This window comes from Cupressus sempervirens, chromosome 3, assembly GCF_028749045.1.
Source record: "Cupressus sempervirens isolate cs-2001-9-10 chromosome 3, ASM2874904v1, whole genome shotgun sequence".
In the NCBI taxonomy this organism is placed as follows: Eukaryota; Viridiplantae; Streptophyta; class Pinopsida; order Cupressales; family Cupressaceae; genus Cupressus; species Cupressus sempervirens.
In genome coordinates, this window is record NC_143120.1 from 197,848,333 (window position 1) to 197,872,605 (window position 24,273).

The following is a 24,273-nucleotide window of genomic DNA, read 5'->3' on the forward strand; positions in this document are numbered from 1 at the left end:
CCCCAGTCTTCGTTTTACCCTTGGAAACGGGCCTACCTAGGATCTGAACCCTGTCTGGTATTGTGTTTGCTGCCCTGGTCCCACTATGATGCTTTGGTGTGATGCCTTGGTCCCACTGTGTCTGTTGTCTGCCTAGTGCCTCGTTTGCTTGATATTTGAACTCTTTCTTCCCCTAAATTCAAATTGTCTGATCAACTGGTTCTGCTTCAGGTACCTATGCCTTTGCTTCTGGTGCCTTTCTCGTTGTTAGCTCACCCTGCTCCCGCAGTAGAAGCAACTGCCGGCAGAAGAGAAACCCCGGCCTCTAAGCTCGCTTCTTCCCGCATAAAAGACTGTAGGGTAATCTTCCGAAGGTGGGTGGCCTCTTGAAGATAAAGTGCAAGACACCGTTGATCAATAATATTAATGTCCACCAAAAACCATTAAGGTTTATGGGACTGAGCATACAAACAGAAGAGTTGGCCAAAGTAGTCTGAAGTATGCCCCTGAGTTATAAAAGACTGTAGGGTAATCTTCCGAAGGTGGGTGGCCTCTTGAAGATAAAGTGCAAGACACCGCTGATCAATAATATTAATGTCCACCAAAAACCTCTGAGCTAGTCTGAAGTATGCCCCTGAGGTATAAAAGACTGTAGGGTAATTTTCCGAAGGTGGGTGGCCTTTTGAAGATAAAGTGCAAGACACCGCTGATCAATAATATTAATGTCCACCAAAAACCATTAAGGTTTATAGGACTGAGCATACAAACAGAAGAGTTGGCCAAAGTAGAATCACCAAACGGTGACTGAGAAGCAACAAAAGCAATAAACAAAGCAAGAGAGAAGACAAGGTAAGGACTAAAGGTCCTTCCTTGTCACAAAGAAATCAGTAATAAAGGGGTAAACCTGCGAACGATCCAAAGTCTTAGAATGCCATGTAGAACTGTTGTAGGATTGTCGCTGCTTGAAGAGACTGGTGCAGTGTCTAACTGATCGGGAATGAGAAGTACTAGAAGGCCTTTTCAAACCTCGTGAAGGAGACAAGGAAGAGAAAAAGGCAGTAATGAGCTAGTCTGAAGTATGCCCCTGAGGTATAAAAGACTGTAGGGTAATCTTCCGAAGGTGGGTGGCCTCTTGAAGATAAAGTGCAAGACACCGCTGATCAATATAGCTAAAGAACATTGAAAAAGAACAGTCTCTAAAAAGGTAGTAAAATCTCCCTTTGATCTCATTGTAAAGAGGACATTGAAAAATGAAGTGGATCTCAGTCTCAACCTCTGCCAAAGTACACAACTAACTTATCCAATCAGCCGGATCTATATGGTGATCAATTTGAGCCCTAAGGCAGTGAGAGCCAACTTTGAAAGAGCCTAAAGAAAACCGTAAGGCATGATTCCAACGCCGATAGAGATAAGTAGGGCGAACAATAATACCATCCTGAATCTCAAGAAAATGCTCAACATAGAAGGCCATCTTAGGTCGCAGCCCTCCCAAGGGATTACTCCAGGAAGTGATAATGTACTCTCTATAAATATCCTGTTTGACATGCTCATTGAACTCATTCATGTAAGGGGAGAAGATTAGCAAGAGCATTAAGTTAAAATTGGTAAGGAGGAAGACGATCTATCTCAATACCAATCAAACCCAACAAAGAAATGGCCTGGTCGTACCAACAATGAGACCTAGTAGAAGTGTTGGATCTCATAATCTCAACAGAAGAACAATATGCCAGATGAAAGTATCTGTGCCGGTCAACACTTGAATCCATAAAACCACGAAGCTAATGAAGAAACCAAATCAAGTCAAAAATGGTGGCAAGTTTGAGAGGATGAGCTCCAAACTCAGCTAAGACAATGCTGTGAGGGGTGAGTCTGTGACATCTTATGGTATGCCGTAACATCAACGTCTAAACCCGCTCAATAGAAGCCCAATCAAAAGCAATAAGAGAAGGCCCCCCAATCAGTCGAGCCATAGAGAACAGTCGGACGGACGAAGCAGTCAAAAGGGACAACTTGGACAAAATATCCAGGAAGTGATGCGTGAAGCATTGTCTTTCCAATAAAGCTAGGGAACGAACACCCTTACTAACTCTGGACTGAATAGCTGGTCTCAAGCTAAAGCGTGGCCCTGAGAACTTCACACCGAGATACATATAAGAGGGGGTAATCTCAACCTCGTGACCCTAAAAGAAGAAATGAAGATGAGAGGTCTTTAAATAGTTAAAGACCATAACCCGAGTAGACAAATTGACTACAAGTTGCCGCTGATCATAAAAAGAAGCTAGACCATCAAGGAGTCTCTGTGCTGTCGGGAGAAGAGGCCAAGAGAACCACATCATCAACAAAAAGGAGTATGGAGATCAAAACCTGATGCAAATAGTGCCCATCATCCGGTTGAGAGGAGTTCACAAGGAAATCCTCCAACTCATCAATATATAAGCCAAAGAGAGTAGGAGAAAGAGGACAACCCTGTTTCACCCCAATGGTGCTTTGAATCAGAACAGAAAAGCCTTCCGGAGTCCTAAGCCTACCGATTACCTTCTCATAAAGCCTCATAATAGCAGTTTGCAACATATCTAAGATCCCAATCTCATGAAGTCTCTAAAATAAGGTCAACCTAGGTATAGAATCGAAAGCCTTACGGAAGTCCACAAAAGAACAATAGACCTTTTGAGAGTGGTGCCTAGCCTCCTCAATGATAGCCCGCATTGTGAAAACATGATCCATAGTTTGATAGTTTGCCCGAAAACCAGCCTGCCCTTTACCTCTACAACCTCTTCTATCAAGCTCACTAGATAACATGGTATTTAGACCAGTGGCATAAAGTTTGGCAAAAGTACTTGGTTCGGAAGTAGGCCCAGATTTATGAATAGGGTAAACCACATGTCTAGACAAGGATTCAGGAAACCCAGTGCAAATCACTCTATTAAAGAGTGTAGGAAGGTAAGATCTGAGAACCGAAGCACCAAGCTTGAAAATTTCTGCCTAGAAACTATCTTCATCCGCTGCTCTACTGCATCTCAACGATTTGATGGCCTCAATAATATTGGAGTAGGCGAACAAATGATAGTATGGAGGTGGAGTGGAGTGAAGAGGTGGCTGCCCAGGAATGTCGTAAATCGTAATGATATGGGAGGTCAGAGAATGGCAGTTGAGAGTGGAGGACGGGGGGGAGCACTGAGGAAAAAGGGTATGACAAAAGATCTAGGGATTTTGAATAAGCGTGGAGCAAAGGGTTCTACACTAAGAAGAAGCAAAAGAAGCTTCTTGTGGCGAAGAAAATGGAGGTACGAAAGGCGCAGATGGGTGAAGGCAAGAGACTGAGTTTTGAAGGCAGGGTGGATAGAGCGATGGAAAGCTTTGCAATCACTATCAAACCATTTATTCATAGGACAAGTATTCCGATGCTTAGCTCTAAGAGAGGGAGGGGAGCGGTAAGGAATAGAAAGAAGAGGAGAATCCCAGATGGCAGAGGCAAGTGAATCAAACATGTTAGAGGCCGCAAGCGACTTACCAAAACTAGTAGGTGTCAGAAGTCTCCTAAGGTGGAAAGTAAAGAGCTCACCATCGCTCTCGAGGTAATGAAAGCAAGTAGGAAAGGAGATGGTATTAGTCGGGTAGTGAGAAGGTTGGAAAGAGCGCGATTGGTGGGGTGAAATGTAAGCAAAAATGCTAAGAAGAGCATGATCAGCCAAGGGGAGACATGAAATGGTGAAATTGCGAAAGGAAGAAATGAAGGAGAGGAAATGACATAGTCAACAACACTCGAACCACCACAGTGCAGCCAACAGGTAAAGAGGTCCGATCTAGGAAGGATAAACCGTTCAGAATCAACAACCCAGAAGACTCACAGAGTTGGAGGACTTGACGGCCATAACTTGAGAGCGGTCCAAGAACATCCTTCAGGGTGCGCTGAAGTCCCATATTAGTTGGGTCTAGCTCAAAAGTGCAGTTCGAATCAGAACCACGATCATGCAAAGGAGTCTGAATATCCCTGGTTTGAGCTTTGAAGTCTCCAAGAATAATAATATCACCCAAAGTCGCAAACTGTGAAATACTCTCCTGAAGGTCGCAGAAAAGATCTCCATTCTGCTGGTCATTAATGGCATAAGGAGAGGTCGGTGGAAAATAACAGACAACAATAAAAATCTTTCTGTCGGTATTTCCGCCGACCAATCCGAAACCACATAAATCTGGCAGAGGCGTCTTAGTGAATAACTGAAGTGAAGCTGAAAATATCATCACTTATCAAGCAAGCCACACCCTAGACCCATGGACCCCACCAGAAGTTCGGACCTCATCTCTGCAAATTGACAACCACTGATAACCAAGATATCTTGGAAGAGGGCCACGGGGCTCTCATAAGTCTCAATAATGGCCAAAATATTTGAGGACCCCACTAGCCATAAAAAAACTACAATATGATATCCTATCAGTATGATATGGCGGTTCTTGGATCTTCTTAATAAACAAAATTTCATTACAGTTAAACTCTTGAATGACAAATAATAAACTTTGAAATTGAAAGTATAGGTACCTATGTACAAAGCCTTTGGCATGAATGGTCTGTTGACTTTTAATGTGCCTATGAATTTAACTCTGAATGTTGACTTTGTTCTATTGTGAATGGAATGGTGCAAAGCCGTAACTTCTGTTGGGAAGAAAAAAAAAAAAACCAGAAGAAACGTTGGGACCTAAAATCTCTGTTGAGAAGAAAAAAGGGTAACCTTGCTTGGGTGTGGTGTATGCCTGTTGTTCTTGCCTCCAAAGCTCTTGCAGATGCCATTGTTTTTGCCTCCAAAGCTTCTAGAGATGGCATCGTTTTTGCCACTTCTGTTCTCCCAAAAGCTATCGGGTAATAAAAACTCCACGTTAAGAATGAAGTGTCGGGTATGAAGTGAATGTGACAATGTTTTTAGGTTTAGAAATTCTATGTCACCTCAAAGACAAAGTCATGTCAGTTTTAGGGGTCAAAAAGTCACCACAAAGTCGATCAAACAAGACAAACTTGTTGGGTGATTTTTAAATTCACTCCAATTCGTTGGACATTCATCCAGGGTCCCGCCCGACAATTTTTTCAGCAAATACGACAGGTAAATAGCGATTTTGAAGTGAGGGTCAGACCAGCGAATATGTTAACCTAGGTTTATATTGATGAATATAAAAATAAATAAATTGAATATTAGATTTATAATTTTAGTTTTTTTCTTCTCTATAATAGATTTGATTTTATCGAAATACAAATAGACATTACATAAAGTAAGTACATTGAAACTAACTTTGAACTTCTTGCAATGGAGTCATTATGTTGATCAATCCATCCAAAAACCCAACTAATCTTCCTTGCAGATTCGTTTCAAGAGCTTAGTCACTGTCATTACAGAGAGTTACAAAATTACACCATTCACATCAAGATCCCAAAAATGGGTGTTCAGTGAAACACCGAGACATCAAAACACCAGAGCAAGAGAATTGAGAAATCCTTGATAGTTACTATTCTGTCAATGAAACAAAAATCTGCAGACCTGTGATTTACAACAGTTTTTAACTGTCATGGATGATTTTCAAATCACCATTATGCATAACCCAAAGAGAGGGTGCTCAACCTGCTTCTAAGTAGTCCTCTGTAAAAAACTGTAGCACCTTCAATGTTTTGAACAAAATTGGCAGTAGAGCATGCTGTCATAAAGAGTAGTCTCCAAGGAAAACTAGACCATTCTTGCATTTCTAAAGTAACCTAGATGCCAAAGTAACCTAAACACCAGAGTAATTTGAAAACATCAAAGAAACAACAAAGAAACTGAACATGAGATACTAACCAACACAAACCTACCCCCAAAGCAATAGAGATAGAGGGAAGCTCAACTCGGCTTCATTTGAGGGCATGTGCAACAATCTCATGGATCCTTGCTCTGAGCATTGCATTAATACGGTTTCAGACCAGTCTTCCTCATCTTTATCTGTTTGCTTCCTTGCCCTCCTAAGCTCTTGCAGCTGTTCCTCATCGTCTGTAGACCAATCTACATGAGCCTTCATCAGTGTAATGTCAACATCAACTATCTATTGCATGACCTGTAGTTTTAGGGAAAACCAAACCTTTTCCTTGCCTCCTTGAAATGTTTAAAGAGTAGCCTCCAAGGAAAACTAGACCATTCTTGCATTTCCAAAGTAACCTAGACACCAAAGTAACCTAAACACCAGAGTAATTTGAAAGCATCAAAGAAACAACAAAGAAACTGAACGTGAGACACCAGCCCAAACAATCCCACCCTTAAAGCAATAGAGAAAGAGGGAAGCTCAACTTGGCTTCATCTGAGGACATGTGCGACAATTCCATAGATCCTTGCTCCGAGGCTTCCGCAGAAACCAACTTAATCATCATAAACCTAACAATGTCTTTACCTTCTCCCAATTGCAGAGCCCATATCATAATAATGGAATAAATGACCTTTCCAATTGGTAGAACATCTCTCCAACTAGCCAGTGGACCACATTTGGAAATCTATGGTGGGTAAATTTGAACATTTTATTGAAACAAATTCTACTGCTGTGTCCATGGAACAGATTCTATTGTTTCCTACATTGGAGAGTGAAAGAGGCTTCTATTTTTTGCAGCTCACACTTTGGTTTTCTTTGCAATTTCTTTGCAACTTACAAAGCTTATAAGTTTGATGGCACACACCTCGATTTCTTAAGGTGGTTATCGATGGAGTGTAATTAAGACTTGTCACATCCATTGTAGTACTTATTGAAGAATGAAAACCCTTCTACTCCATCAGTTGCATGCCACATTAATTGTGGGGGGGGGGGAGGTGACCAGCTAAAAGAGTAGGAGAATAATTGTTGGGCTGCTTTTATTCCTCCCATCTGACAACAAAATAATTCTCAAGAAGGTTAAGGTTTAAAGCCCAATTTGACATTGTGTCAGCCTCTCTGTTCCCATTTCTTTTTATCAATGAAATTTTGTAATCCTCAAAGGATGTTAACTCATCATTGATTCTGGAGATATAGCTTTGGAAATCCCATGCCTCCATGTTATCTTTAATAATGATATTAACAACTATTTGTGACTCACCTTCAACATGTCATTTTGTTGAAAGCTCGGATTCCCAAGAGAGCTGCTTTAGCGTTTGCCACATTATTTGTTCCATCTAAAAGATCTTTGCCTCCATAGGCAATAAGATCCCCCTTGGAATCTTTGATTATGAGACCTACTTCAAAAGGGTCTAGGTTTCCTTTAGAAGCTCCATCAAAGTTACAATTCCACCACCCTTCTTGGGGTCGTTTCTAGTTGGCCACCTCAAGCAAGGGGTAAGGGGTGGGGCAGGATGGGGTTAACCCCAAAACACCCATTCATGGGTATAATTTTACTATATTCTAATAATTATAGTTTAGTATATAAAATTTTAAACATATTTAATCCTGAATTTTAACTGCTCAATATTTAATCACAAATTTTATTGTACATGGGCACGAATTTGAACCTTGTGCCGCCCCACACTGTCAATTGGCAAAAAGAATTAAAAAAAAAGACTTTTTATTTAATTTTAATGCCAAAAATGATCTGAATATTTTGGGGATGCTTTTTTGTTTCTAGGATGGATTGGAGATGTTTCGTTTGTTTCAGGGATGGATTGGGGATGTTTCGGCCCTCGGGTGTCCGCTAGGCTTTTTGGGGATGGATCGCTGTCCCCAGATGTTTGAGGACGCTTCCTATGGATTCTTGCTGTTTTTTAAAATTAGGGACAGCTAGGGGACATTACTTTTTTCGCCCCACTGTCCTCGAAACGTTCCAGGGATGGAATCGAGTCCCCTAGGGACAAGAATTGTGTTTCCATGTGGCATAGTTTTTTTCCAATTTCTTTTTTAAGAAATAAAGAAACAAGTTCAGCTCTCTCTCATAATGTTTTTGTATCTTTATTTTGCACTTGTATGGTTGTATTTCTTAGTTTTTCTCTAATTTAAATTTATTTAATTTCTTATAAGAACAAGAAATCAGATTGCAAGAATGGCCCATTAATCAAAGTTTAGTGGGTGGGGAAGGAAACGATAAATTCAAAACTGATATAGGATCTCTTTTTATGGGGCGTGGCACAAGAATTTCACTGTAATGAGCCCTGCTAGCTCACTCTGAGTCCACGCTGAAGACGTCTTTTTGTTTTTTTTTGTAAGTTTAATAATTTTTTTGTGTTTGAGAATATATATTTTATTTTTTGCGTATTTTCAAATAGAATGAAATGAAAAACTTGAATGGAAGAAATGATAACAATTCACTCCCAACTTTATTTGGTATTAATCAAATTGTAAGTATTCCCAAATGCACATGCACATATGCAATAACTTTATTTATTTAAAGAACCTGGTATGCAGCTGTTTAATCTTGTTAACTATTGGATCCTCTGTTTGATCTATGCTGCCTCCTGATGGTCAACCACATCCCAGTGAAATGTAATTCTGCCTATGTAATTCATTGCAACAAATGAAATCCCAGACGCTGCTGTAGCAATTCTGATCACAGCCTTAATGAGCACTCCTAAATGACATTAATACTGATGAATTCTTGCAGAAAATCCAGAAACTGAAGATAGCCGTTCAACCTATCTCCAATATGCAGTAGTGATTACTGATTCCTCAACAAACACCTTCAAGTCCATCTTGAAAATGCAGATCACTAATCAGAAAGATACAATTCGTTGGCAATGAAAGCCAATTCAAAGTGCAGACACCCACTGACCCTTCTTGATGTGAGAATAAGGAAAGGGTAGAGCATGCACTCATATTATGGAATGGTTACATAATGATGGGAAAAGACACCTTTTTAGGTACCTACTTGGGAAAATTGGAAAGACATCTCTTTAGGTGGCCACCCAAGGAAGTTGAAAGTTCATCTATTGGCTGTGTGTTGCATCTCTTGATTGCCATGTGTTGCTCCCTTAGATGGGGCTTGAGAACTGCGAGAGGTATAAGAAAACTATAAATAGGGGTTTAGGCATTCAAAGTTGAATCCTGTAACCCCGAGCATAAGTGGGAAGGCTTGTAGCTCCAGCTTGCATATTTGTAAAGCCAAATTGGCCATTATTTTTCTAGAGTTTGAAATATTGCACTTTTTAATTCCATTGGAGTAATAAAAATCAAGTAGTGATATTGCTATCAGAATTTAACTGTGTAGTTTTTGAGTCAAATTCATTGACTTATGTTTTATGAATAGTGATTCACATGAATCCATCTTTCATGACAATAAATGGAACACTTAGCACTCATTGGATCTAGCTGATGCTCATAGAGGTGAAGCATCGGGACTTCCCGGGAAGTCACCCATCCCAGTACTACTCCAGCTCGAGTGTGCTTAACTACGGTGTTTCCTCCATGGTTGAACTCAATCTACTTATCAAGTATTTATTTTTTCTTATATTTCCTCTGTTGTTAATGTGTTGTTGCTGTTGGGTTGAGTAGCCCTTCATCGAGTTATAAAGGCTTTCCATTAATATCATATGCGGTAGTCTGTTTATTTATGAACTGCTAAATATTTTTTGGTCATGTGAAGTCTCTTGAGTTTTTGGATTACATTTAATTGAAATTGTAACTAGACTGATGGGATTTTCTATGCAGTTCTGGTTCTCTGTTTTAGTTGTTTCATATGTAGTTTTTAGGCTTAAATTTACATATATGCTTACTCATTTCTTTAGATTTTGACTCTTCCATCAATAGATTGATACATCAGCGTCTTGGTTATTTGATCAAAATTTTACAGTGATATATTTGTTGCCTTCCGTAAATTGATACTAGTTTCCATAAGCTTATTAATACTTACCCTTGCTAAATTCTTTGAGGGCCTTCATTTGTTTGCATATCCTTTGTAGTTTTATACACCTTTTGGGTTTTAAGGCTACACATGAAGTACGGAATTATGAAGAAATCAGATTTCACATTTTGAGATGTTTTGCAGCAAGAGGAACAATCCTGAGCACTTTTCATCAGATGGGGTTGTTATGACTATCATTTAATAGGTTGATCTTAAGGATAACGCGGTTTTACCCATTATATCTGCAGTTGGTAATGTGTCATTGCACTTGCAATTCTTGTATGACAATCAAAATGATTGATAAATTACCATGTTACAAAAAAGGAGAAATTTCCTCATTGTTCTGCTTTTTCTTGAACTTCTTGGATGTGGGTCGTGGCTAACTTGTTTGGGAAAATCATGTCGGCTGAGGAATTTCACCTGTTGCAGTAACTGTTGTCATAGTCAGCAACATAAGTGGTTTGTTACACAAAGCAAATACTTGATCTTAAATGTAACATCTTAATTATTAATATGTGAAAATTTTATAACAGAAGGATCTGCAATTGCAAAAGTTCTTTGACTAGATAAATGCAGATATCTGAGACAGTGATTGAAGATCGTTTTAGCTTGGAACATGGAAGTGAAGCCTGGTATGGTTCATTAGACATGCATTACAAGTGGCTGCTGCAGTACAGGATAAGTCCCTATTTCTGCAGGTGGGGTGACAACATGCGTGTTTTGACATACACTTGTCCATGGCCTGGTAATATACAGTGTTCATGATTCTATGATTTGTTACTAATTATTTATGGAAATATAAGTTTAAAGCAGCATTGTTTTATGTTTCGTAATATAACCTCCTTTTTTGGATTTTGTAGCTGATCATCCAAAAGCAGAAGAATATTATTCTGATCCAAGGTTAGCAGTTTATGCAGTACCATATGCACCGGTTCTATCAAGGTAATTTTACTGCAAAATTCCTTGGTCAACTTTTATGGAATGATGCCATTTTGAATTCCTAATGGAAGTGTTTTCTTGGTCTATTATAATTTATCACAGTACCCATGAAGCAAAAGATGTATTGAGGAAAGAAGTTGAAATTCTAAAGACAAGACCTCATTGGAAAAAAGGATACTTCTATCTATGGGATGAGGTATGTATGGCAATTGCAAACTATCAAATTCAGCATATGATATCATTGTCATTAACACCTTGCTAAAATAATTAATATTATCATGTTTCTGATACTTTTAGCTTTTGAACTCTCTTCATCATGATGATTAATCTAAAACTCAATTTGGTGCTGCATTCTGTCAGCCTCTAAACTCGGAGCAGTACGACATGATTCGCAACATGTCCAGTGAAATAAGAGCACTTGCTCCAGATGCCCGTGTTTTAACGACTTATTATTGTGGTAAGTTAGCAAGGTAAATATGTAATTCCCAAATTCTAAATAGGATATTGGCAGATAAATCATACCAAACATTGTTTTTTGGTGCTCAGCAATACAACAGATAAACCATCTCCACGACAACACTAGCACATGCTCTTAAACATACATGCAGGTGACACAATGCCTTGACAAGTAAGAAGTGGTATGATGTGGAGCATTCACAGCTTCTTTGGGAAGATATTACTTTCTTCAGAAATTCAACACATTTAACCCAAAAGTCATCCTTTTATTGTATGATAAATAAATATGATGGCTCTTATCAAACCTTCAGATAACCCACACAAACCATATGCAGATTATGATCTGGATTACATAACTCATTTCATTGAAACATTCATGATTCAAAATATCCCACTTGACATAGTATTATCACTTCTATTCTGACTATCAATATAGTTATGCAATTCACAACTGATTCCTCAATTGGGCTACTAACAGATGCTTTTCTCTATTGTCAATAAACTTTCTTCCCTGGAGCAGTGTATATTCTGTAGCAACAACTAATTGAATTTTCTTACCTTAGACCTGCAGCCTTCCCCAATACTTGACTTCTGACTTATGCCAACACCTCTAATGCATTTCTCTGATTTGCATGATTCTCCTCAATTAACCGTATGGGTATGTTGATATTCCTGAATTGGTGATCATCAAATGCTCCATCCTTTGAACTTGGACAGTCCACCACCCAATAGAACCCTCTACTCCCTTTTTTCCCAACGCTCGCGGTATTCACAATTTCTTACATAGTTAAGGCATGAACAAGAATCAATCAATTCGGGTTTCTTTTCTATGGCTTGAGAGACGACTCCTTAGTCCTTCTTACTGGAGCAATGTATGTGCCTATATTCGTCTGCCAAACAAAGAAATGAACCTAGCCCTAGTTTCAATCTACTTCAAAAGACTATGACAGTGTACACCTGTGACTCTTCCATATCATATCTCGTCCAAGTTATGGAGCATGACTTCTTGCAATTTCAAAAAAACATGTAATGCTTATCGTTTTATTGATATCAGTGTCTTGCTTCGTCTTTTTATATAGAATGCTATAGTGTTTAAGCCGAATATTTCCTAGTTCAATCAACAGGGAGACTCTGTAATGAAGCAACTGAATACAATGCCATGTACTTCACGAGATGCCTACACCGATACAGTGAATGAAACAAACAAAAATAGCATAGACATCACATAATCAATAACCAAAGTACAACTATAAGCGTCAGGGTGTATATTGATTATAATGATTTATAGTATTGTATTTGATTCCGCCGGATACATTAACTATCTCATGCCCAATCATGAATCTCTGTTGATTGATCATACATTTAAAGGTTTGTATGAAATGGTTTAGAATCGACTTTTTTGCTAAACCAATAATTAATTCCAAATACCAAACTGAACTAACCACATCGTTTGATGTTGTCAACTATAAACCTACTGCTATAAATTGCCCTTATAACACCGTTAAATGCTCTTTTTCAGGACTCTTACAAACATAAATGAGTATTGAATCCCATAACCTCAAAATGACTCAAATGGGCTTCTTGGATAATTTGAAACCCATCTACACAATTTGACTACTTGGCTACTAATACATCACTAAACGATCTATTTGGTATTATTACAATGAGATAATAATCATCATGACTCTATTTGTCTTCAAACTTCTGGGATTTTTCATGTGGTCCATGGTATTGTTTTAGGTCTCTTTGTGCTCCTGCACCATGGGAAGCATTAGTACACCACACTCACAAAGAAAAAGCATAACACGCACCACTAGAGAGCCATCACCAACTCAATCTACTTTAAATGGTACACAACACATGCGACATTAACATACATATTAGTGTGTGAAGAGATGAATCAGATTCAGTAAAAAGGAAAACTTGAGAATGAAGAAGTCATAAGAATCTTAGAACAACACGCTCACAAAGAAAGATCAGCATTAGACACAAATAAAGAGAAATTACCAACGCTGTTTTATAAAAAGTTAGACAGCATTTGCGACATTAACACACACCATAGTGGAAAAGTACATTGAGGAGACACCAAACAGTTCTTTTCTTTGATTTCAGTGGCTGGCGTGAAGAGACAAGTCAAATTAAATAAGGAGGAAGACTTGACATGGAAGAAGTCGTAAGCATCTCAAATTCTCAATATAACACATTCCCAAAGGATAAGCACAACTTGTACAATTATAGATTTATCAACAACTAAATTTACAGAAAAATGTATGTGTTAAAATAATAGCTTCAGTCAGATAGATAATGGATTATAAAATCAATACAATGATTCATAGATTATATGAATGTATATGCATCAATATACATTGTGTATATTGATGCATATACATACAAATCAAATACCAAATCATTATATTGATTACAATAGTTGTCTACCACCCACGATAATCTAAAAAATTACTTCCAGGTATAAGTCTGATATGATTGATATGTTTTGATCGATTTGTATTTGCCATTCATATGAATTGATATTCAATCAATGAGAGAATATCAATGAGAAAATATTATTCATAACACCAAAGTCTGATTATGTATATGTTCTGATTACCAATAACCATATGCATTAGTTATGAATGCAGTGTTAAATTGAATTGACACTATTAAGGAAATTAAAGGTTAAAAATGACATGTCAATGAATAGGGGGAGACATATGACTATTCATTGGCATGTCTCATAATTGTGCATATATATATAAATATAATCAGACCGATTGTTGCAAATTCAATATTGAGAATTTATCGTTTTAGTTCACTCTCATTTCAATATTGTGAAATATATACTTATCTTCATTCCGATTATAATCTGCAAAAGGAACAATAAGTTAGTAAGATTGTTGTTCAACAAAATTAAAAGATTCACATATTCTAATCTGCTATAAATCTAGTCAACTTTAATATGGTATCAGAGCCTTGCCAAGGTATTGTTTTGGAGTTTGATTAGTCTCCAAGTGGGAGATTGTTGTTATCAGGAGCCTAATCAGATTCAACGGTTAATTTTTCCCACTTTATTTGGCGCAGTTTTCCTACACATTTTGTTACGAGGTTTGGGGGAAGTGCCCCTTTTGGGGTCCTGGGGGCTCTGCCCCAGGTGTGTTCCCTATCAAGGGGCAATGCCCCCAAAAGCTCAACTGACTTTATTATTGTAAAAGACGTCGGCTGCTATTTTTCTACGGGACGACTTATTCCAGCCCTAATTTTGTAAGTGGCAAAAAACTTGTATAAAATGACTTAGGATTAGGGATTTCATAATGCATGATGAGGTTGTAGCTTGTTGCAGTGGCATTGAGATGTAACCGATTATAGATTGTAATGAGGTTGTATCACTGGATAATAAGAAAATTGGACTCACTGTTGGTGGATGTAGCCCAGGGATTGGATGAACCACGTTAAATCTTTGTGTTTGTGTTCTCTTTTTTGTGGTTTATTATTTTCTGATATTGGTTATATTTGCATGTAATTGTTATTTCTGTCTTTTTAATCCTAACAAGTGGCAAAGCGACATTATTTCTGTAAAGTTTCTACAATTTCTGATACCCAATTATCAAATAATGATTTAGGTCTTGCTGAAAAATCGATCTCCTGCAAGTCTTGTCTAAATGTTATTGTTCAGTAAATTTGAAATGAATTCTGGAAATTATAATTTTATCTCTGATATAAATCCTTTGGAGTAGATTGCTAGAAGAACAGACTTTGGTAATAATTGTGTGTCTTCTATCCACAAACATGTTCCTATTCATATATAACCCAAGGGTCTTGTCTTTCCAAAAGACATTTCCCTTCTAGGTCGGCCCTCCATGAATTGATCTCTTCCTCATAACAAATCGGCGATTATAAATAGTTAACTAACAGTTAACAAAAATCAACTACAATAGTTTGTTAAGAGGCAAACAAGTATACCGCATAAGTCGTCGATCATGATGCTTGGAGAAGTATTAATAATAAGGCAAATACAAAGAACCATTTATGCATATCGGATCAGACTGATCAAGAATATTAGAACATTTCTTTTATCTAGTTATAAGGATTTAACACTCCCTCCTAACTTGATAATATAAATGAGAGAAACATATCTAGCAACATAGATTAAACATAGAATTGTACTCTTTATCTATTTGATTCTTCCATGCATGTAGTATCATGATACATATGATAATTATATTATCGAACTTGTAATATGGATTATCACGAGCACTAGTGATAATAGTATTGCAAAGCATACAATATACAGGATAAAATCCGAAGAATAGTTAAATTCTTCATTTATCCAAGTTGTGACTCATAGGTACTGGCATTCCTATATCACAACATGATCCTGAGTTAAGATCTACCAGAACATAGGATAAACTCTAGAGAATAATTAAATTCTTCATTTGTCCAAATTGTCACTCATAGACATAGAAATGTTTACATCACAATATATCTTAAACTGATCTAGATCTGATAGTCGTTCTCTACTGTTCAACACATTATCTAAGAGATCGTCATCTCTCATAATGTCTTTAATACAAGTGTTCATTATTTCAGAGAAGGTCACCTCTTTATAATTCAACTCTACCAAGTCTTTTCTTGAAGCGATCTATCTTCACTCGAGAGAGAGGTTTGGTAAGAATATCTATTGTCTGATCTACAGTACAAATGTACTGTAATTTTATAGTGTTACTTGTCTACCATATCTCTTACGTAATGGTAAGGAATTTCAATATGCTTGGACCTGTCATGGAAAACTGGATTCACAGAAAGCTTAATGGAACTTTGATTATCACAATGAATAATAATAGGATTCATGGGTTGACCAAATAATCCCACAAGTAACTTTTTAAGCCAAACTGCTTCTCGAGAAGCCATTGCTGTTGCAATGTAATCAGCTTCTGTGGAACTCTATGCTACTGATGACTGTTTTTTGCATATCCATGATATCATGGCTGATCCTAAACTGAAACAACATCCTGAAGTGCTTATTCTATCATTAGCACTTCCACCCCAATCCGAGTCTGTGAATTCATGCAAGTCCAAGTCAACTTTCTCATATTTGAGCCCAAGGGTAAGAGTGCCTTGTAAGTATCTCATAATGTGTTTAACTGCGACTAGGTGAATCTCCTTTGGCTCACACATAAACTGACTTAAGGCATTAAAAGCATAGCAAATATCAGGTCATGTATTTACCAAGTACATAAGAGACCCAATCATTTGTCTGTAAAGAGGAGAATCTATGGAAGGTGATTCTGCTGCTGCTTCCTTAAGTTTATGTAGATTAGTCTCCATTGGAAAAGACATAGGCCTGCAGCTTCACATTCCAAATCTCTTCAAGATGTCTAATGTATACTTTCCTTGGTTAAGTATGATGCTGTCAAAATTCTGCCATACTTCAAGTCATAGGAAGTAATCAAGGAGTCCTAAATCTTTTATCTCAAATTCTCTGATTAGATCTTTCTTGCATTGATCTATAAGATGAGCATCACCTATTATTAGTAAATCATCAACATACAGTATCAAAATTACCATACCATCTTTATCCCTTTTATAATATATATTAGGATCAGCTTCGTTCTTTGAGAATCCTAAGTTGGTGAGATACTTATCAATTCTTTCATACCAAGCTTTTGGAGCCTATTTAAGCCCATAGAGAGCTTTCTTGAGCTGCAAACAAAAACTTTAGGGTTATGAGTTTCAAATCCTTCAGGTTGCTCCAAATATACCTCTTTTGTAATCTTTCCATTTAGAAATGCTGTTTTTACATCCCTTTGAGGTACTTTCCATCCCTTCGATGCTGCAATAGCTAGGAATACTCTTACAAAGGTGTATCTAGCAACAAGAGCAAAGATTTCTTCACAATCAATTCCCTCTTTCTAAGAGAATCCTCTTGCTATAAATTTGGCTTTATATTTTTCAATGCTACTGTCAGTAGCATGCTTGATTTTAAATATCCACTTAGAAGAAACAACGGACTTTCCTTCAGGTCATGCAACAATTTCCCAAACATCATTCTTAATAATGGATTGGTATTCTTCCGTCATGGCATCCTTCCAAGCCATATGTTTAATATCATCTGGAACAATGGTTGGTTTTGATTTAGATAAATCACTCATGTTTGCTGCATAACTAGAAAATCTTTTGGGTTTTTTGCTTCCTTTGAAGGTTCCAGATGGTGTAGCGAAGTCTTATGCTTCCTCTACTGTCTTAATGGCCCAAAGTGGTCTTTCTTCGGATTTTGAATTTCCTTAAGATTGAGATTTTGAATTTCATCTTCAATTTCTTCAATGTTCTACCTCTGAAACTCGGATTCAGTATTTTCTTTAGAGCTACGTGAGGGAGAGGGATCTTCAGAACTTAGGGCTCTTTTGAATGCTAAATCTTCTTCAATTATTACATCTCTACTAAGTTCAATATTTTTCTGACCAGGTATGAAAATCCTATATGTTTTAGATGTTTTACTATACCCAACAAAAATGCCTTTCTTTCCTAAGGGTTCTAACTTAGTTCTCTTTTCTTTTGGAACATGTATATATACTGGGCATCCAAATATTCTAAGATGGCTTAAATTAGGTTTAACCTTAGTAAAGACTTCTTCAGGGGTTTTATCTTTAAGGTAGGAATGAGGACTCCTGTTTTGAATATAGACTATAGTACAAGAGGCTGATTTGATAATATTCTAAATTTTGATCAAATATCATAGCTCTTGCTGCTTTTATAATTGTTCTATTTTTTTCTTTCTGCTACCTCATTTTGTTGCGGGTTATAAGGAACACTACGCTCCCTCTTAATTCTTGCCTCTTTACAAAACTCTTTAAACAAATCTGAAGTATATTCCCCTTCATTATTAGTCCTAAGAGTTTTATTTTGTGTCCTGATAAGTTTTCAGTTAAGGTTTTGAATTCTTTAAATCTCTTAAGGATTTTTTTTGATTATTTACCTTTTAAGAAGTAAATCCAAGTTTTCCTAGAGAAGTCATCTATAAAAAGTATATAGTACCAGAATCCTCCAAGAGAAGAAATAGACATAGGTTCACATAAATATGAGTGGACTAATTCCATAACATTGTTAGTTTGCTAATGCTATCATGAAATGGACTTTTGGTGTTCTTATCCAAAGCACATCCTTTACATATACTTGAATGATCTCTATTCAGCTTAGGTAAACCAGTAACCATCTTTTCCATAGTCGATAAGGTTTTGAAATTTAGATGTCCTAACCTTTTGTGCCATATTTCGTTTATATCAGCAACTTCATGAATTAAGGCTTGAATAGGTCGACTAGGTTCTATATTTAATTCATATAAGTATCCTTTTCTTTGACCAATCAATTTTGATTTCTTAAATGAGGAGTTCTTGGACCAGGTCATTACTTTACCATCCATGAATGCAACATTATGTCCATCATCTTGAAGTACTGTAACAAAGATTAGATTCCTAGTAAATAGAGTACTCCTTTGAGTTGTAGAGCACTATTCGACTTCAGTTTTAGGGTGCAATTTCCAATTCCTTTGACGAAATGAGCTGAATTATCCAAATGAACTCCAATGCTTCCCAAACTTAACTAAAGACCTCAACTAAGGTAAAAACCTCATCCTAACCCATCCTAGACCCTACTGACCTCATGTTGTTGTCATCATCATCCTTGTGCAATCAAGGGCTTTCACATCTTGCCGATCCTTAATTGCACTTACAAGTGTCCCAGGACTCTTCAATTCACAACCTACAATACTTCTACCATGGTCCACATGACCTTATGTAAAATACAATCAAAATGCTCTAAAGGCGTAAACACAAAACAAAAACCTGGATTGATCAAGCAATCCTTGGGTGCTTCTGCACCAATTGGGTATCTCTAACTTGCTCTAGAGGAATCTACTTTCTTGTTGGGAATCTGTTCACTGAAGGAATATAGTCTTTTTAAGTTGTTTCATGACAACCCTGCTGTATCTCTTAGACCGCCAAAAACCTATCGCACTGTATCGATGGCACAAGGAATTTGTTTATACTTGCCATTCCTATCTCACGGCAATAGAATACTTGATAAGTATCTTGTCCTGATTGTATTGCTTTCCTTCACTTTATTATGTTGTAGATGTTTATTTATACATGAGTGTGTTCAAACAGGTATTACTCGGCTATGAATGAAATACCAACATCTGTGTCCGATAAGAGCTCTGCGAATGGATGAGATTGACAATTGACTACGTCTAAGTTTATCATTACTTAGAGTTGTTCCATCTATCTATCGTATTTCTTTGTTCAGAAAAGACAAACTCAATTAAACTTGCTAATATCCTCCACTAGGCCAAATTAAATACGCTCTGACGAAAGGAGATTGAATTCCCAAATGATATCTCCGATATTGATTACTTATTGAGTCTTCGACGTCTACTTTCCATTCCCCTTGTTCCTTACGATCCTTGTCTTATTTAAAACATGGGATGGGGTGGAAAATCCCTCCATCTATCGTATTTCTTTGTTCAGAAAAGACAAACTCAATTAAACTCGCTAATATCCTCCACTAGGCCAAATTGCATACGCTCTAACGAAAGGAGATTGAATTCCCAAATGATATCTCCGATATTGATTACTTATTGAGTCTTCGACGTTTACTTTCCATTCCCCTTGTTCCTTACGATCCTTGTCTTATTTAAAACATGGGATGGGGTGGAAAATCCGATAATTGAACAACTTCCAACCTTAAATTAAAGAAGGAACATAATTTTGCAAACTTAGTTAATTAATTATTTTATATTAGTTTGTATCTTATGACACTTATATAAGATAATTAATATATGCATTTTATTAATTGTCTTGATTAAGACAATTAGGAGGGATATTACAGAAGATGGCAGAAGGTGGATCAATGGCTGATCATTTAAATGAGTTTAATACGGTTACCAGTCAATTACCTTCTGTAAATTTTATTTTTGATGAGGAAATTAGGGCTTTCTTGATTTTGTGTTTGTTGATTGAAAGAAGTTGGAATGACTTGGTAATGCTTGTGAGTGATTCCATTTTGGATCTAATACCCTAAAATTTGATGATATAATTGGTGTTATTTTGAGTGAGTGAACTCATATGAAAAGCTTATTTTGAGTGAGGAAACTAGTATGAAAAGCTTATTTTGAGTGAGGAAACTCGTATGAAAAGCTCAGATGGATCTACATCAAGAAGTGTTGAACACACAAAGTAGAGGTAGAATGAATAAGAGAGGAAACAATTCTGGAAATCGTGGGAATCAAGAGGAAAATCAAAGGGAAAGAGGTCTCAATCTAGAGGACCAAGAGATGGTTGGTACTGTGGGAAACAGGAGAATAAGAAGAAAGATTGCTGGTCTCAAAAGAACAATGAAGGATACAAACAAGAAGGGAACAAGGAGGCAAATGTGCTAAGTAATAAACTTGAAGAGGATGCTTTGCTTCTTTTAGAAAATGTTGATGATTCATGTGTTTTAGACTCATGGGCTTCATTTCATGCTACTCCCCATAGCGGTTATTTTCTTGATCATGTCCAATGGGATTTCTAGTGAGTTTATTTTGGAGAATGAACCTAGTCAGATTGTTGGAAAGGGGAAAGTTAAGATTAAGTTGTAGAATGGGAATCATTGACTGCTACAAGAGGTAAGACATGTTCCAAGATTGAGTAGGAATTTAATTTCAGTAGGGCAATTGGGTGATGAGGGTTGCACAATTACTTTTAATGAGAAATGTTGGAAAGTTTCAAAAGGTTCCTTAGTAGTAGCAAAAGGTGTGAAAGTAGGCACCTTGCATCTTTTTATAGGTCATACTCTTCCTTCGACTTTAGTTGATTCGTAGAAAAATGAATGTTAAAGAATAGTTGCTACAGTTGAGAAGGGAGAACAAACAATTGCTGTAGATTCTAGAACAACACTATGACACAACAGACTAGGGCAAATGAGTGAGAAAGGTATGAAATTACTTCATTTGAAGAAATTTTAACCAGGTCTGAAATGCATCAGTATGGATTTGTGTGAAAGTTGTGTATGGAAAAAAAGAGAGTTAGTTTTGTGAAGTGGAAAGAAAAATAAAAATGAGAAATTAGAGCTTGTGTGCACAGATGTATGGGGACTAGCTCAGGTATCTTCCCTCGGTGGCCCACATTATTATGTTACATTTATTAATGATGCAGTTAGGAATGTATGGGTTTATTTCCTTAGACAGAAATGTGATGTATTTGTAACTATTAAGAAATGGAAAAGCTTGGTTGAAAATGAGATTGGTAAAAGGCAAAAATGCCTTAGATTTGATAATGGTGGTGAGTATTGTAGTAATGTATTTGAAAATCATTGTTCCACTAATGGTATTTGTAGGTAAAAAATTGTTCCAAGGACTCCACAAGAAAATGGAGTGGCTGAACGCATGAACAAGACAATAATGGAGTGTGTAAGGAGCATGAGGTTGCATGCTGGTTTGCCCTTAAACATGTGAGTGGAGGCTGTCAATACTGCTGTATATTTGAGTAGTGGAGGTACCTATACTCCTTTGGACTGTGGTATTCCAGAGGATGCATGAACTGATAAGAAGGTGAATTATTCTTTTCTCAAAATCTTTGGTTGTGAAACATTTGCACATATAGATTCTAAAAATAGAACCAAATTGGAAGCTAAACCAAAGAAATGTATATTTGTTGGATATGACATTGATGAATTTGGTTTTAGGCTTTGAGATTTTGAAAATCATAAAATTGCAAGATGTAGGGATGTCATATTCAATGAGAAAGTGTTGTACAAAGATCTGTTGCAATAGCACGAGAAGAAAGAAAATGATTATGTAGTATTGAATGATACTCCAAAAGATGATGTTCCAGTAGTTCCTTATGCTCTATAACAATAGCAACAACAAATACCACAAATTTGATGGTCAACAAGGCTAAGTAGACCTCCAAAAAGAAATTTTTTCTCTTTTTTTGTACTATATTTTATTAAGAGATGCTCGCAAACATGAATGTTATGATGAAGCTTTGTAGGTGGATACAAAGATTTAGTGGGAGTTTGCAATGACAAAAGAAATGGAGTACTTGTTGAAAAATTGGACTTCAGATTTATGTCAGTTACCTGCAGGTAAAAGGGCTTTACAGACTAAATGAGTGTACAGGTTTAAAGAAGAGGATGGAGGTAAGAAAAAATTTAAAGCCAAGTTAGTTGTAAAAAGATTTGCACTGAAAAAGGGCATTGATTTTGATGAAATGTTTTCTTTTGTTGTTGAAATAACTTCTATTTGCACTGTTTTAAGTATTGTGGCTATTGAAGATTTGCATTTGGAGCAGCTTGATGTTAAAACAACTTTTCTTCATGGTGATTTGGATGAAGAAATATATATGGAACAACCACAGGGATTTGAGGTCAAACGTAAGGGTAATTTAGTGTGTAGATTGAAGAAAGTTTATATGGCTTGAAGTAAGCAACTTGGGAATGGTATCATAAATTTGACATGGATATAGTTGGTGCCATTCAAATCATTGTGTTTATTTTAAGAGGTTAGATGATGATAGCTTCATTATTTTATGTTTATATGTTGATGATATGCTTGTACCTAGGTCTAACATGGATCATATTAAAGGGTTAAAACAATAGTTAGAATATTCATTTGCTAGAATTTGGGGGCAACAAAACAAATCCTTGTTATGAAAATTTGCAATGATAGGAAGAACATGACGTTGGCTTTATCTTAAAGCTGATTATATTGAGGAGGTATTAGAATGTTTCTCTATGGAGAATGCCAAAGCTGTTAGCACACTTTTGTCTGGTCATTTGAAATTGACTAAGGAGATGTGTCTATAAACACAAGAAGACGAGGATAAGATGTCCAAGGTACCTTATGCTTCAGCTGTAGGGAGTTTAATGTATGACGTGAGATGTACTAAGCAGATATTGCACATGTAGTGTGAGTTGTTAGTAGTTATATGAGTCATCTTGGGATTAAGCATTAGAATGTAGTCAAATGGATTTTTAGAGATTTGAGAGGAACATCTAGTAAATAATTATATTTTGGAGTTCTACTACTGATTTACAAGGTTACGTAACTCATATTTGGTATGGGATCTAGATACCAGGCAGAGTACTACAGTATTTTTATTTACTATTGGTGGGACAACAGTGAGTTCGATTTCTTGGTTACAAAATATGAATTCTTTTATCCACTACAGAGGCAGCGTATGTTGCTGCTACAAAGGCAACTAATGAGATGATATGGCTTCAATTCTTCATGAAAGCGTTTAGGGCACCCACAGATGGACAATTTTTTATTTATAGATAGCCAGAGTGCCATTCATCTTGCAAAGAATTCTGTTCTACATTCAAAGATAAAGCAATTGCAGTACCATTTCATTTAGTCAATTTTGGATGATGGACAGTTATAGCTGTAAAATATACATACAAATGATAATCCAACATATATGTTTACAAAGGCGGTGACAAGGGAGAAACTGAACTCGTCTTTAGCTTTGGTTGGTCTTGTAGACTGAACAAAATAAAAAAACAACAAAGTTCGAGGTGGTTTTACATTCTAGTGGGAGCTACAAGTTTAGCCGTCTTATAATCAATCTTCAAGTGGGAGGTTATTGTTTTGGAGTTTGATTAGTTTTCAAGTGGGAGATTGTTCTTATGTGGAGCCTAATTGGACTCTGAGGTTAAATTTTCTCCACTTTATTCGATGTAGTTTCCCTTCAGATTTTACTGCGGGGGTTTGGGGTAGCACCCCCAAGACAAGGTCAAGGGTTAGCGTCCCTTGTAGTGTCTGGGGTAGAGCCCAGTTACGCTACCTATCCGATGCTCTTGTAGGGGTTTTCAAGGGTAGTGCCCGTGAAAGCTTAACTGACTTTATTATTGTAAAAGGTGTCGATTGCTATTTTTCTTTTGGATGACTTATTTAAGCCCTAATTTTGTAAGTGGCAAAATGCTTGTATAAAATGGCTTAGGGTTAGGGAGTTTATATTGCATGATGAGGTTGTAGCTTCTTGTGGCGACATTGAGCCGTAAGGGATTACATATTGTAATCAGGTTGTATCATTGGATAATAAGAAAATTGGACTCGTTGTTGGTGGATG

The 24,273-nt window shown here is 36.8% G+C and overlaps 1 protein-coding gene across 1 annotated transcript in view; it reads left to right on the plus strand.

The window, feature by feature from the left end:
• The window catches only part of LOC149565501 (alpha-1,6-mannosyl-glycoprotein 2-beta-N-acetylglucosaminyltransferase), a 195,395-nt gene that overhangs the window by 70,535 nt on the left and 100,587 nt on the right, over positions 1-24,273 (plus strand). Inside the window, exons 8-11 of the mRNA XM_089819033.1 lie at positions 10,355-10,523; positions 10,639-10,720; positions 10,820-10,913; positions 11,078-11,174. Coding sequence (XP_089675159.1) covers positions 10,355-10,523; positions 10,639-10,720; positions 10,820-10,913; positions 11,078-11,174 — 442 coding nt within the window. The remainder of the gene's footprint in view (positions 1-10,354; positions 10,524-10,638; positions 10,721-10,819; positions 10,914-11,077; positions 11,175-24,273) is intronic.